Genomic DNA, 14,545 nt, shown 5'->3' with positions numbered 1-14,545 from the left:
GTTAAGAGGCCGCCGACGCCGATTTCGACCCCACAGCTGTTAACGACCCCATGAGGTCCCATTGGTCCCCAAACAGGCCGGCCACACGCGAGACAGCAAAGCGCAGGGTGGCTCCGGGGCCGCGCCCCCTCCTCTCCAGGCCTCGCTCTTCTTACTTAAAACAGACCCCGCAGAGCACGGGCGTCCGGGGCACGTGCGGGGGGCCGGGGCTCAGGGCACACTTCTCGGGACGGCTCGGTCCCGGGAGCATGGCAGCGTTTCTGCCCCGGCTGCTGAGGGGACAGCGGCAGCGAGTCCCCAGCTTCCCGGGAGTCCCCCTTCATCGCAGGGCTCAGAACAGGCAGCCCACCCCGCGTCCGGGGCTGAGGGAGGCGGCGAGGGTCCCTCCGCAGGCGGGGACCGGGCCGCACCCGGGCCGACTGCGGGGGACCGAGGTGGGGCGGGGCCAGGCCCCGGGGAGCCGCCGGGAGGCCCCGCCCCCAGCAGCCCTGCGGCCGACCGGCGCCCGGGTCTGCGGCCTCGGCCCAGGGGCAACCCCGGGGCGGGCCCTTCATCCTGGGAGTTGTTGCCGATTCTTGCCCCGTAAGACGCAGGGGAAAAAACTCCAGAAGGGGGAAAGGATCCGGCTTCCGAAATCCCAGCTGAGCGGCCCCTCCGGGGGTGCTGGAGACCCCACGGACACGGCTCCGCGCGCTGCCCGCCCGCGGCGCCGTCCACACTGCGCGCTGCCACCCGCCAGGGGCTCCAGCTTCAGGGCTGAGGGCCCCCCAGGGGCCTCACTCAGCACCCGTGGTGGCATCAGGTCCGAGGTGGGGCGCCAGGCCTGAGCGCCCAGGGAGGAGGGTGGAGCGCAAGGGGTGCGTGGACTTGGGACGCCCCCCAGACGGAGGGACTGAATGTGGCCCCCTCTCTGGCAGCTCCTGTGTGTGGGGACCCCGTGTAGGAAGAGCTGGGGGCCACGGGCTATCCCTGCAGGGCTCCGGGTGCGGGGTGGGCAGGAACACTTGAGCCCCTGGGGCCCGGGCAGCACCCCTGGGCCAGGCCCTGAGCCCCTGGGTGGGAGCAGCCTTGGGGGCTGGTTCCTGCGCTGCCCCTTCCTGCTGCCCGGTGGGCACACGGGGAGGCCCGGGCCGCAAGCCGTGACTTAGAGAAGGGGTGAGGCCGAGCACGGGCTTCGGGGGCTGCGGCGGCGACACGTGGAGGACCAGGGCGAGTGGGGGAAGGGCTGAGCGGTCACCAGGGCCTTCGCGCTGCCTCGCGGTGCTGGAAAGCAGCCCGCACACCTGGTGATTCGGGGGAACACCGTGGGAGACGCAGGGCTTCCTGCTCCGGGGCCTGACCGCCCAGGGAGACCGGCCCGCTGGTGCTGAGCCGGGCAGGCGCCTGCTGGCCCTGTGCCCCCAGTGTCCCCACTGCGGGTGGCTGCGTGGAAGGCGCCGCCTGGAAGCCCCACAACCACCCGCGGTGTCAGCACTGGCGGGGCTCACAGCCAGCCCCCTGGTTTCAGAAAGGAGGTAGACGCTGTCTTTCCCCTGACACGCGAGGAAACCGAGGCTCAAAGAGCTCGAAGTCCCATAGCTGATAAAGTGGCGGAAATGGGACAGGATCTCCGGGAGGATGAGGGCCCCCTGGCTTGCTCTGGACCAAGCCATGGACTTGAGCACGGCTGCTGGGTGCACAGGCCCCGGGGACCCCCTCAAGGTAAAGCCACCGCCTGAAGGGAAGGCCAGGAAGCCACGGCAGGACCGGTGGCACCCTCTGCAGGGGCCGGTGCAGAAAACGTGCACGCAGAGCCCAGGACAGTGACCGCAGGAGGGAGGGGCCCCCTCACGGGGCCCTGGGCCGCGCCTGGGCCTATGAGTCAGTGTGAGAGAAACCAAGACTCCTAGTCAGATTTATTTTCCTCTAATCAGACAGTTTAGCATTTCAAAGTTTTGCATTCTACACTCTTACAAACTTTAGTTATTAGCATCAGAAACACAAAAACGTTGCAAGACCTCCAAACACAAATAAATACCAAATAAAACCACACACAGTATACAGTAAACAAAAATATCAAACATAATAATGCTACCAGGAAGTCAGCCATGTTGCTAACCCACAGTAACAACATGAGTATTGCTGGGCAATAACTTACACGGTCCTTTTGTGTTTTTTCTTAGAAGAGCAGAAGAACACGGGACGTGAGTCACTGGTCACAATCACTTGGACTGTCGAGATGGGTCCTCACAGCGAGCGGTTATACAGATGCAATTTTTAAAACAGGCAGGTTAAAAACAGAGTCAAATGAGAGATTGGCCTTCTTTGGTCTTTGTTTTGGGTAAGAGAACTGAACGCAGAGGGTGCCATCAGAGAAAGAATCGATTCTGGAAATGCGACACAACTGTCTGCGTGGATTTACACACTTCCTTTACCACAGACGTTATTCTACAGAGAATTCTTATAGAAATCCTTGAGAATCATGCCAGCTTTTGTGTTTACCGATTAAGTCGTTGAGTTTGCTGTGGAAGTTATCTCACTGGTCTAAGGGGACTGAGTTACGACCCGATCACCACGAACCGCAGGAGTGGTGCAGCCGTCTTGGACTCCACCTCTCTCTCGTCGTGAGTTCACAAGACAGACTCTAGACACAGCAGCAGTGGCAGAAATGAAATGCGAGCACTGCTTGGTGCCACTCGGGCCTCCGCAAACGGCACCAACCACCTGTGGCCTGGGTCACCCGAGGCCAGCAGAAAACGCCCCGGACGCTTCCAGGTCTGCGCCCTGCCCCCGCTGCCCCGGGGCCCTGGTGACAAGCAGCACCGCCCGACAGACAGCAGAGACGAACAACCGGGTCACCTGCCCTCGCTGGAGCCTCACGCCGACCTTGTCTGACCCGACCCTAGTGGACACGTTGTACTTTGGAAAAAACACAACTATCAAGATTTGCAAACAGAAGGCAGAACCATGGTCTTGGGCTGAGGAGGAGATTGGGTGACAGACCCCCCGCTTCGTGTCACAGATGCAAAGGAACTCCCGGAATTCCCCCCAGCTCTCCTCGGCGGCCTGATCAGTAAAGATCTAGACTAGAAGTTAGAAAATAGTATTCTATGGCTCCGCCTGAGCCCTTTCCAGCACTGATAATCACTGCAAGCGAGGGATACGTTTTGGAGAGCAGAGGTGTGGGCAAGAGGCCCCACGAGGAATCTCATCTCCTGCCCAAGCCCGTGAAGACAGGCAGGGATGCTGGGGCCGGAGAGGTCTGCGTCCGGCACGGGATGATGGGCACTCCTCCACGTGCAGGCGGGAAGGAGCGGGCCTGGATGGCTGGAGGGGCCAGCGCGCCCCCCAGGGTGCACTCGGGGTCCTGCCTCTCCCCCCACCCCCTCGGGGCCCTGCTGTGCCTAAGGGTTCGTCCAGCCGCCCTTTCCTCTGCCTGAAGTTGCCCACGGGCTGCAGGATGCCGGGCCCACCGCGGGCGACCACCCCCATGACGCGGAGGGTCGACAGGGACGCGCGGCCCTGGGCGGCTGGGGACGCTGCAGGAGACGAGCTGCTGGGGAGAGGCTGCGCCGTCCTGGCCGGCGTCTGAGGGGCCTGGTGGAGTCGGCCACCAGGACAGGGAGGTGACGGGCGGGGGCAGGAGGGCCGCCTGGCCGAGAGCCTGGCCTCAGCTGTGGCGGGGCCGGCGGCCCTCCTCGACGGCCGCTCCGCGACCGCGCCTGACTCACTCTTGGGGGCTGGTGCCACCCTCTCGTGTGACAGGTCTTGGAGCAATTTATCCGTCTCCTCTGCGTCACCACAAACCTGGGAAACTGAGAACCCCAACCTGTAAAAAGAGGCCCAGGTGAGCCGCCCGGCCTGCTCCAGCCCCAGAGCCAGAGCCTGGCATTCGCTGGCCCCGCCGGCCCGACACCCTGGCCCCCCACCCCTGACCAGAGACCTGCAGGCAGGCAGACCCGGCCGGTCTTCATTTCCAGGACAGGCGACGACGGGGAAGCAGGGGTGCTAACCCTGCACGGGACTCGGCGTCGGTTCCTCTACGGCACTGGAGCGGTTTTGTTCTATGCGGAATCTGTCACTTTCGGTACACGGGAAAAGTGCGTCCACACGCCGTGTCCGACACCATCACTTGTCGCTGCGGCCCTGGTGGCGGGAGGGCCCGCGGGCACCAGGGAGGCATGCGACCCGCTACCACCAACCGTCACCGAGCCACGGCCTGAAGCTCCCGCCGCGTCCCAGCCTCCCGCCGGGGGACAGTGAAGCTGGGTCTCTTGGGCTCCTGGGTGGCGGCCAGGGGCCTGGCATCTTCCACCGGGAGGAGCTGCTGGAAAAGTCCCCCCACCAAGGGACGGATGCTTCTGGGGCGCTGCCAGCGGCCCGCCCCCGACAGGATTCCAACCCCGGGGAGGGAAAGGATTTTTTTTTTTTTTTTTTTTACCAGACCGAGATGTTGCTTATCCTGAATTTGTTAACATCGCCCATACTTTACGTGAAGGGGAGGAAGTCCCTGTTGGTAACCCCTGGCCTCGGGAGAGCCATCTGAGGCCGGGTGGGGCCTGCCGGGCAGCCTCCCTCCCCTGGGTCTCCAGGGCAGAACCGGGCCCAGGCCTGGAGGAGGTCTGGGCACTTGGGGGGAACAGTGGTCCCACAGCACCTGCAGGAGGGCCCTCCTCTGTGAGCGGGGACACACGACTCCTTACTGGGCAGAACCGGTGACACTGATTCGCCCTCAAAGCAATTCTGGGGTCAGGGGATGGGAAAGAAAAAGAGACGAAGACAACTCAGCATCTTAACTGCCGAAGGGCAGGGCAGGTGCTTGGAACCCGTGAGGTCACTTATGGAAGCCTGGGACGGCGGTGGCCAGGAGGTGCTTCCAGCAGGCACTGGGGCGAAGGCACACCCAGGGCGGAGGGCAGCACCAGAGACACGGGGGCCACCGGGCACCACCCCGCCGTCCCCCGCGTGGCTGTGGCCACGGGGAGCCCGGAGGCAGGCAGTCTGAGGTGCGCGGCCCAGCTGGCCAATCGTGGGCGCGTCTTTTGGATGAGTGGCACAGATGCGGCGGTTCACACACATTGGTTTTGCCTAAGAAGCACCCGTCACGTGTAGCACCCATCAGTGGTAAGAGCACCCATGGAGCGTGGTGCATAGCAGGGGGCACAGGAGCAGGGCCCCGCTCTGTCACAGTTGGACCATTGAGAGAAGGTAAACGGGGGTGAGAAATGCCGCCCGGACAGGCGCAGGCCGGGGCCAAAGACCCCAGGGCCACCCTTCCCAAGAGAGGGGCGGGCCCCAGGACGCCTGTGGATCAGCCTGGGCGGCCCCCGGGGAGCAGTCTCTGGAATGCTCAGAGGGCCCCGCGGCGGGTGGTGTGAGCGCCCACAGCCCGGGGACGCAGCGGCGCAGCTCCTGCCCTGTCCCTGCCTGCGTGTGGCCTGCGCGGCTCGCTTCTGGGGCCTGGAGATTTGGAATCTGCGATAATGAAGCAGTGGAGGCTCCAGAAGCCGACGGGGGGGCCCGGCTTCCTCAGCAGGTACAGGGCTGTCTGAGGGCCCTCGAAGAGGCAAAAGGTCTAGTGATCAAGAGAGAGGTCTGGCTGAACTACCACCTTCTGGAATTACAGTGAACACAAAGCTGGGGTCGAGAAGCAGCATGTCACATCTAAGGCACAGGTACAGTATGCCACCATCTCTACGCAAACGCTGTTAACAAATGCAGCAATATGACAGGATGAAGAAACACATCTGCTGTGGCCTCCTTCAAGCACAAGTCACCTGCCCACCCCCGGACACTGGACACGGAAGGTCGGTGCTGTCAGCAACAGAGAGCTTGTCTGAACACGTGGGGCAGAATTTTAAAAACCTACAGGATTGTGTTGAGAACTCCAAAGTTCAACTAATGCCCTATTTTAGGGTGAAAACAATTATAAATCTGAAAATGATGCACAGCATCCATGAGCATTTTCCTTTCATGATAATTTTGAAGTAGTGTCATTAACTACGACAGATATTGAAGGTTTACATTTCTAACGAGAAATAACAACAGATTGAATATTCTCTTTCCTATCACAAGTGATAACCAGTGTTTGATATTTTACATTTTCTTCCAAGAAATATCAGTCTATCGACGTTTTAAAATGAAATGTTTGCAGTAACAATTATCTTAGAACTTTAAATTAAAAAACGATTCTGAATTTAGAGACTTTCAAAAAAGACCTAGGTGCACTTCAGGGTCTTCTGACAGAGTATTGAAGCAGAGACCAGATGAGGCCTTAAAACAGACAACAGGCTATGTTTGAAACAGGACTGCACTCTTGGATCTTAGAATGAATATAGCAGAACTGCATTATGATTTCATAAATTCTCCTTTTACTTAACATGCTGACATGTCCAGCTATCCCCAGGTATGTGCGTGTGTGTGTGTGTGTGTGTGTGTGTGTGTGTGTGTGTGTTCTTTTTTTGGTGTTTAAGGAAGAGAAATCATGGTTCTTTTCTTTAGCATATATGTTTTCCACCTTAATTAACTAGATCTTTAAAAATGAAAACGAAAACCTTCTCTGACAGCAGTATTTCTCTCGTCGAAGGATAAATAATTCTTCCAAGTGAAGTGTTGCTAGTCTATTAGAAAACGTGGTGTGTGTGTCCTGACGCGTGGCTCCTCCCGCCGGCCCGCGGCCACCTTCTGCCGCTTCCTCCGTTCCACAAGGTCCTTTTCTGGGCGTGAGGACCTCGGTGGAGACGGCCGGTTCAAACCCCCCAGAGGAGTTGCCTTCTGCTCAATCCGCCTCCCCAGAGACTCGTCAGGGGTCTGGCAGGTCCGAAGTATCCACTATGACTTTGATAAAAATGGTATCATCTTTAATGTACGTCCCGTTTTCCAGCACAGTCTGCGCCACGAAGACTGGGCAGCCGGAAGCGATGTTCATCTCGCCGGTGGGCTTCTTGAAGCTGCTGCTGTTGGGGTCCGGCTTGAAAGCGTCCCCCAGGTGTCGCCGGGAGGACCCCTGGTCCATCAGCATGAGTGTCACCTTCTGCTTGAACGGCCAGGGAAGGAGGGCGTCGTACTCTCCACGCATGATGACGAAGAACAGCGACAGGTGCGTCCCCTTGCCCATGCCGTCCCCGTTCAGGTAGACCCTGGCGCACATCTTGTAGCCGAAATAGCCGGTGTAGAAAGGCTGGCTGTAGAGGGACAGGGTCTTCCCCATGACGGCCTCCTGCTTCCGCCGCTTGTAATCCCGGATCTTCCAGATCAGCACACCGTTGTAGCTGGCCGTCTCCAGGACCTGGAACCGCAGGTCCATGTCGGCCAGGCGGATGTCGTGGACACTCAGCATCTGGTCGTGCCGGCTCAGCTGGGACTCCAGCAGGCCTGCGGCGGGCGGGAGAGATGGGCGTGGAGACACATGACTATCACAGGGGCTGGAGAAGCCGATCCCCACCAGCATCTGAGCAGAAGAGCCCAAACTCGCTGCGGCTGCTGGGGGGTGGTTCATGCCCCATGGAGGACCGGAAACACAGGCCTCGGGATCCACAGCCTGCTGAGAGGCGACAGCCTGGGCTGGCTGCCCTCTGGCTCACGGCCCCGGCCTCCAGCCCCCACGCTCCGGGTAAGCTGCGCCCTATGAGGGCTTAAGCTGCCCCTCCCCCCCCCACGTCCTTGGCTGGCTGAATCCAGCCCCACGTGCATCACGATCACCCTTGTTCTTTCCCCCATTAATCCTTCTCGTGCAGATATTCAGAACACTCGCTCAGCCCTTGAAGCAGCGGCCCCGGTGGCTTCTAGGTATCGGACACGCTGCTGGGCTCACCGGGTCCCCTGCTGCCTCTGGTCACCTTCTGTCCCCCAGGCCTTCAGGAGCGGGTCTGGAGCACCCGACCCGCAGGCCGCCCCACGCCCACTCTGCCACGCAGGCCTCACTGCACGGAGGGGAGCGTCTGGGCCCCTGCTGTGGGCATCTCGGTAGGAAGCCAGCTGCCCCGGCAGGCGGCGCATCAGAAGCACCGGCCGTGACTGGACGGCGCCGGCCTAAGGCAGCACGCGCCTCGCCTACCCCAGCTCTGGCCTGGGGCCCCAGGACCCGGCCAGGCTCCCCTGTCCCGGGGCCTCCCGGACCCGCACGGCTCTCACCTGTGTTCCGAGCCGCCTGCCCTGCACTCTTGTCCACACTCTCCAGCTCGGTCACCCGGCTCTGGAGCGACTCCACGCTGCTCTTCATGCTGCCTGCCTCCTCCCAGCTCTGCCGGAAGGGGCGGATCTCCTTGTCGAGCTCCTTCAGTTTCTCCGCTTGGCTGTCTATTACTCGCTTCCACATCAAAGGTGTGAAAAAGGTAAAATACAGTTAGAGCTCGCTGCCAGTGCTGCGCCGCTACCATGAGCCGCCCGCTGGTCAGGAACAGGGAGCCCGCATCAGCCCTCACGGGGCATCTCACCTTAGACCCACGGGCATCTCGGGGGACACAGGGACCCAGGCCCCTAGTTCCAGGAGGGGACCGAGGCCTCACCCACCAAGTGCAGGGCATGCGGCTCCCCCACCCCCCTGTCCTAGCCTCAGCTCAGGACTTGGAGTCACTCATCGGCCCCGTCTGAAGGCCTCCATCCCCTGCAGGGTCGAGTGACCAGCAGAGGCCAAACTATGTGGGCCTCCGGGGCTAGAGGGGCTGCCCCGTTTCTGTGGCGCAAAGAGCGCTCAGAACCCCGCCTGGGTCCCAGAAGAGAGAGCTGCCACCACACTGCCACCTGGCTCCAGAGACCTGGCTGCCAGCACAGGGCTGGCAGCAGGACAGGGCCCTGGAGACAGGTCCTCGGGGCCCCGGGTGAAGCCAAGGGGCCAGTGCCTATTGGCGGGGTGGGTGGGGGTCTGTTCCCACTGGGCAGAGCAACCCTGCTGACAAACGCGTGGCGTGGCTGTCGACAGCGAGGCTTGATTTAAATAATTCAGAAACCCCCTTTTCCAGAAGCACATGACCAGCACGTCTGTAACAGTAACTGGAGGGGTGAGCCTGGCGTGCCAGCCATGGCTGCCCAGTTTGTCTGCAGGACTGGCCTGCCCACTTGTTAGGTGAAGCCAGGGACCCAAAGAGTTTTCACTTCTAAAAAGAATTTGCATTTTTGAAATAAAGCTCCTGAAGGCTGGGTGGTTCAGTCCCTGAAGCTGTGGAGTGGCTGTGCCGCCCTTGAGGCTGAGGCCACACAGGGGAGAGCCCCGGGGACCTGCCGAGTTCACTTCTCCTTTTGGGAGACTATTTTTAAACATCGAGGTTTCAGCACCTTTGCTGGCTCTTAATAACCGTGAAGGAACAAACATGTAGGCTTGGGTTACTTTTTCTGGGTAAAAATACGGTGTTAATCTTCTTCTTCTTTCCAAGAAACCCTGATATTGGCTAACATTTAAAAGGTAAAGACGATTTCTCTAAAGAACACTTCTTTCTACACCGATACCACTTTATTTTAAAATATATATGGTGAGAAGCATAGTTAGTTCACAAAGTCTATTTTCTGGGGACAATCCTATTGACATGAATGAACGCCCATACCCATAACGAACAGCTGTAATTTTTCTCCTGTCCTCTTACCTACTCAAGTGACAAAATGACAAACTAGGCTGATGTGGGTACTAGTGAGAATAAGAGGGGAGTTAATGGAAACCTAAACAATCAGTGGCAGTTCCTTGGTGGACCTCGTTGTAAACCATGAGGACAAGCTGCTCATCACTTCCAAGCCCCCCTCCCCAGCCCCGGGACTGGTGGCGCACACAGGACAGTGGCACGAACGCATGAGGCGCTCTCGAGAGGGAGCAGAACCGTGGCGTCTGAAATGACAGCAAGGCCCCCAACTACAGACCAGGAACATGGAGTCAGCAGGCGGGTGGCGGGCAGGAGGGAACATGGGAGCGAGCACATGTGTACATACACACACACACACACACAGACACACACACACAGACAAGGCCCAACCACTGTTTAAAAGGCACTCCTCACACAGCAAGGGAAAACGTGCTATTTTCAAACAGACCCTTCATTTGCAGAAAGGGTATGAGGTCAAAGCAGAATGCTGACCTAAATTAAGCTTTCTCTGTAAGATGCAGCAAACATGATGTCATTCTTGAAGCGCAGTCTACACTCAGCCCCTGCAGTGTTTCTATAAAAAACAAATCTTAAATGCAGGTGAGGATCTTACTAGAAAAAAGGATTCAGGAGCTGAGAGAAACAGCACAGATCACACACGATGTGAATAAACCCTGATCAGGAGACCTGCTCACAGAGCATCAGTCTATCGGTCTCACGCTCGTGCACTTAGGGCTTAAATCGCCGTCTGTCACTTGGCACCATCTGGTCACCGAGCCGATGTGGGTGGGACTCCTGGGCCCAGCAAGGGGCCCGTGGACAGAGCGCTCTCGCTCCAGCCCGGCAGGGAGCGCCCGGGAGTGCAGCTCCTGCTAACAATGCAACACGGGAATGAAGCTCACATCTAGGCTTTTTTTTTTTTTTTTTTTTTCATTTTTAAAAAAGTTTATGTATTTTACTTATTTATTTTTGGCTGTGTTGGGTCTTTGTTGCTGCGTGCGGGTTTTCTCTAGTTGCAGCGAGCAGGGGCTACTCTTGGTTGTGGTGCGCGGGCTTCTCATTGTGGTGTCTTCTTTTTTTTTTTTGCGGTACGCGGGCCTCTCACTGTTGCGGCCTCTCCCGTTGCGGAGCACAGGCTCCGGATGCGCAGGCTCAGCGGCCATGGCTCACGGGCCCAGCCGCTCTGCGGCGTGCGGGATCCTCCCGGACCGGGGCACGAACCCACGTCCCCTGCATCGGCAGGCGGACTCCCAACCACTGTGCCACCAGGGAAGCCCAGTGGTGTCTTCTTTTTTTTTTTTTAATAAATTAATTTACTTATTTTTGGCAGTGTTGGGTCTTTGTTGCTGTACGCGGGCTTTCTCTAGCTGCGGCGAGTGGGGTCTACTCTTCGTTGCACTGCACGGGCTTCTCATTGCGGTGGCTTCTCTTGTTGCAGAGCACGGGCTCTAGGCACGTGGGCTCAGCAGTTGTGGCTCACGGGCTTAGTTGCTCCACGGCATGTGGGATCTTCCCGGACCAGGGCTCGAACCCATATCCCCTGCATTGGCAGGAGGATTCTTAACCACTGCACCACCAGGGAAGCCCTAGGCTGCCTTTTTAAATTGAGAAAAAAGGGACTTCCCTGGTGGTCCAGTGGTTAAGACTCTGTGCTTCCACTGCAGGGGGCACAGGTTCAATCCCTGGTCGGGGAACTAAGATCCCACGTGCTGCACGTCATGGCCAAAAAAAAAAAAAAGTTCTTTACAAAGTAAAATATTAATAAACTACCCTTCCACGGCTGGCGAAAGCTAACCCACTCTTAAGTTCCACTTCCTTTGCACAACTCTGACTGCATCCCATCCGCCCTATCTGGGGCCGTCAGGAGCTCTGCACTCTGTGTGGACTCCTGTACAAGCCTGTCTTCAGGATTTAGGGTCGATTGGAGACTCAGACAAGGGAGGAGATGACACAGAGAGGGATAGGTCTGTCACCATCCAGGTGGTCCAATGCACAGGGCGGGGAAGGCTCCCTGGAGAAGGTGGCATTTACAGTGCCGTCTGAGGTGCCTGAGGAAGTGGGGAGGGAAGGTCCATTCTGCCGCGGAGAGAGTGGCAAAGGCGGCAGTGAGGAACAGCGACCAGTCACGGTGGTGGTGTCCTGAGCCACTGTATAGCGCTCAGGTAAACTGTCCTCCAGCAGCTGGAATTTCTAGGGTGAGGACCGAGGGGCAGGTCTGAGCCAGGCTCTGCTGAAATGGGGGATTGGCGGGGGGAGGTCGGGAGGGACGGGAGGCAGAGCCCCACCCAGAGCCGGCATCTCCAGCCCCAGCCCGCAGGGCCGCCATCAATGTTCACTCAGAGGCCGATGGTCCAGGCGCCTCTCAGCGCTGGCAACCATGGTGACGAACATTACCGACCCTGAGGTCATCCAGGGGACACGGTTCCATGTAAACCATCAGGAAACGGTCAGCCGTCCGGAGGGGTTTCCAGCCCGTCAGCCCCTGCTCCTGACCTCTGTCCCTCTCCTGGAATGCAGCCTACTTTCCTCCGTGCCTGCCTTCCAAGGAGGAGGAGAAGAGCGCCGGCGCGGGTCACCGCCGCCTGCAGACATGGCACTGCTCAGCCTTCACCTCCCCGGGCTCCGCAGCTTGGAGCTGGATCTCTCTGACTTAGATCTCAGTGGTTTCTTCAATCGTGGAAGTTTTAAAACGTGAATCACGCACAGTGGAATGATTAAATTAAAGTAAATTCCAACTTTTCATGCTGGAAGTGGGGAACGGAGGAGAGGAATGCATATAAAATCTCCAAGGTGTCAGGCGAGTGCATCCATGACCTCATTATGGACACTCATTTTTTTTGGTTATAAATGAACCCACTACTACATATATACAACGGAATACTACTCAGCCATAAAAAAGAATGAAATAATGCCATTTGTAGCAACACGGATGCAACTAGAGATTATCATACTAAGTGAAGTCAGAAAGAGAAAGACAAATACCATATGATCCCACTTATATGTGGAATCTAAAATATGACACAAACGAACATATCCACGAAACAGAAACAGACTCACAGACATAGAGAGCAGACTGGTGGCTGCCAAGGGGGAGGGGATGGGGGAGGGATGGAATGGGAGGTTGGGGTTAGTAGCTGCAAACCACTGTACATAGAATGGATAAACAAGGTCCTACAGTACAGCACAGGGAACTATATTCAGTATCCCGTGATCAACCATAATGGAAAAGACTATGAAGAAGAATGTGTGCGTGTATAACTGAGTCACTCTGCTGTACAGCAGTAGTTGACACAACACTGTAAGTCAACTCTACTTCAATTAAAAAAACCTTTGGAAACCACTACCTTAAAATAAGAATTAAATATAAGGAAAAACAACCACCCACTACTTACTCGTTCTTCCTTCTGCTGTCAATATGCCGTAACAAGTGGCTCTCTAGCATAACATAATTTCCTCGGCCTTTCCACGCACCGCTCTGAGCCCTGGCCACCCTGCGCACAGCTGGACCTGCTTACCGGATGGCGGCATAGGCCTCTGTCCGGACACGCTGACCAGCACCTCCGAGGCCTCGGCAAAATGCCACAGACTTCCCGTAGGAGGCTTGTGGTGTTTTACGTGACACTGTACTTTTCTGACTTGCTTCAATACTTATGACTTGTATCTTTTCTACTACAATCTAATGGTTCATTGTGTTTTTCCTTGTCTCGGGACAACCACAGAGTTTAATACAAATGAAGTTAATTTAATAAATCCCTGTGCAGTTCAAGGCACTATAACTAATAACATTAAAATGGGAGGAAAGACGATCTCAGAGATGCCGTGACGCTGAGCTGTTAGAAATATTTTCTCTTCCAGATAATTTAGGGAAACACTGTAAGCACAAGCACTGAAAGCCCCTTTCGGCAACATGTGACTCCCCCACGGGTGCGTGTGACACACACCAGAAGTACCGTCACCAAGGCACACTGTGCGTAAGCTGATGTGAAGACAGTGTCTAGAAGGATAACCTATAACGAGCACCTAATGGAAGCCCGTGCTGGTAACAGAGACGAGGGGCCACACTGTAATCAGGCTTATTTACACGCCACCTTTTTCGGGAGCAGCAGAGGTTTATGTGTTTATTTCGGAGGTAGCTGTGGTTCACGGTGGTGAAATAAGGTGACTGTGTACGTGCATCGCGAGAAGATTCACAACAAAATAGTTCGGCTTCAGTTCACTTTAGGAAGTGAAACTTTACACAAAACTACTCACGAACAATACGAAATCTTAAATAATAATAATAAAACAGCTAACTTTTAGAAACGCAGGCTTTGAGTCTTATTTCACCAACAATGAACCAAAGGCACAGAGGAGAGGTGATGGGGCTGGACCCCGGGAAAAGGCGAGAGGAGAGGTGCCTACAGCCTCCCAGGTCGGCCCACAAACCCAGGCCACCTTCCCTGAGTTTCACTTAAGCAAGAGAAACAAGTTGCCTTGTTCGACAAAGGTCGGGGCTTTTGCTCAAATATCTCCCTGAGAAAGTCTTGGAGGGAAACGCAGATATGTTCCCTTTTATCCAGACATAATCTTAAACTTCTTACCTGTAAATGAAGTATTTTGGATTCATTATTTCGAAGCATTTCCTTTTGTCTCTCAATTTCAATTTCAAAGCTGCATATCTGGTTGTGCAAACTCTGTATGCTCTTGTTTTTTTCTACGCTTTCATTCTGCAGCAAGGAAACCTGAAAAAGAAAGTCTTCAATTAAGCAAACAAAAAGTGATTTTAGTATCAATTTATAACAAGTATAATAATGGTAATTAAATGTTTACAATACAGGCCTTCTATCAGCTCAATGAAGGAGTTCCAGGAAAAAAAAAAAAAAAAAAAATCCCTTCACACAGGAAACGGGAGTCCTGGTAGTTTAACGGATCCTACAACTGCATTTCTCAGAATCTCTCCCAAGAATCAAATAAGAAGAGGCAAAGTGCAGCAAGGACTGAATTTCAGAATGGATGCT

General features: G+C 56.3%; 1 protein-coding gene across 2 annotated transcripts in view; it reads right to left on the bottom strand.

Moving 5' to 3' along the window:
- Positions 1–3,985: 3,985 nt before the first annotated feature.
- TRAF3 (TNF receptor associated factor 3) overlaps positions 3,986–14,545 on the bottom strand; it is a 117,355-nt gene continuing 106,795 nt past the window's right edge. For both annotated transcript variants that reach the window (XM_024758536.1, XM_024758545.1), the window contains 3 exons: positions 14,129–14,269; positions 8,113–8,287; positions 3,986–7,353 (listed from right to left, as the gene is read on the bottom strand). In XM_024758536.1, coding sequence (XP_024614304.1) covers positions 6,782–7,353; positions 8,113–8,287; positions 14,129–14,269 — 888 coding nt within the window. In that variant the 3' untranslated portion in view covers positions 3,986–6,781. The remainder of the gene's footprint in view (positions 7,354–8,112; positions 8,288–14,128; positions 14,270–14,545) is intronic.

This window comes from Neophocaena asiaeorientalis, unplaced genomic scaffold (assembly GCF_003031525.2).
Source record: "Neophocaena asiaeorientalis asiaeorientalis breed wild unplaced genomic scaffold, Neophocaena_asiaeorientalis_V1.1 scaffold476, whole genome shotgun sequence".
Lineage (NCBI taxonomy): Eukaryota > Metazoa > Chordata > Mammalia > Artiodactyla > Phocoenidae > Neophocaena > Neophocaena asiaeorientalis.
This window is presented reverse-complemented; position numbering and strand designations above follow the sequence as displayed.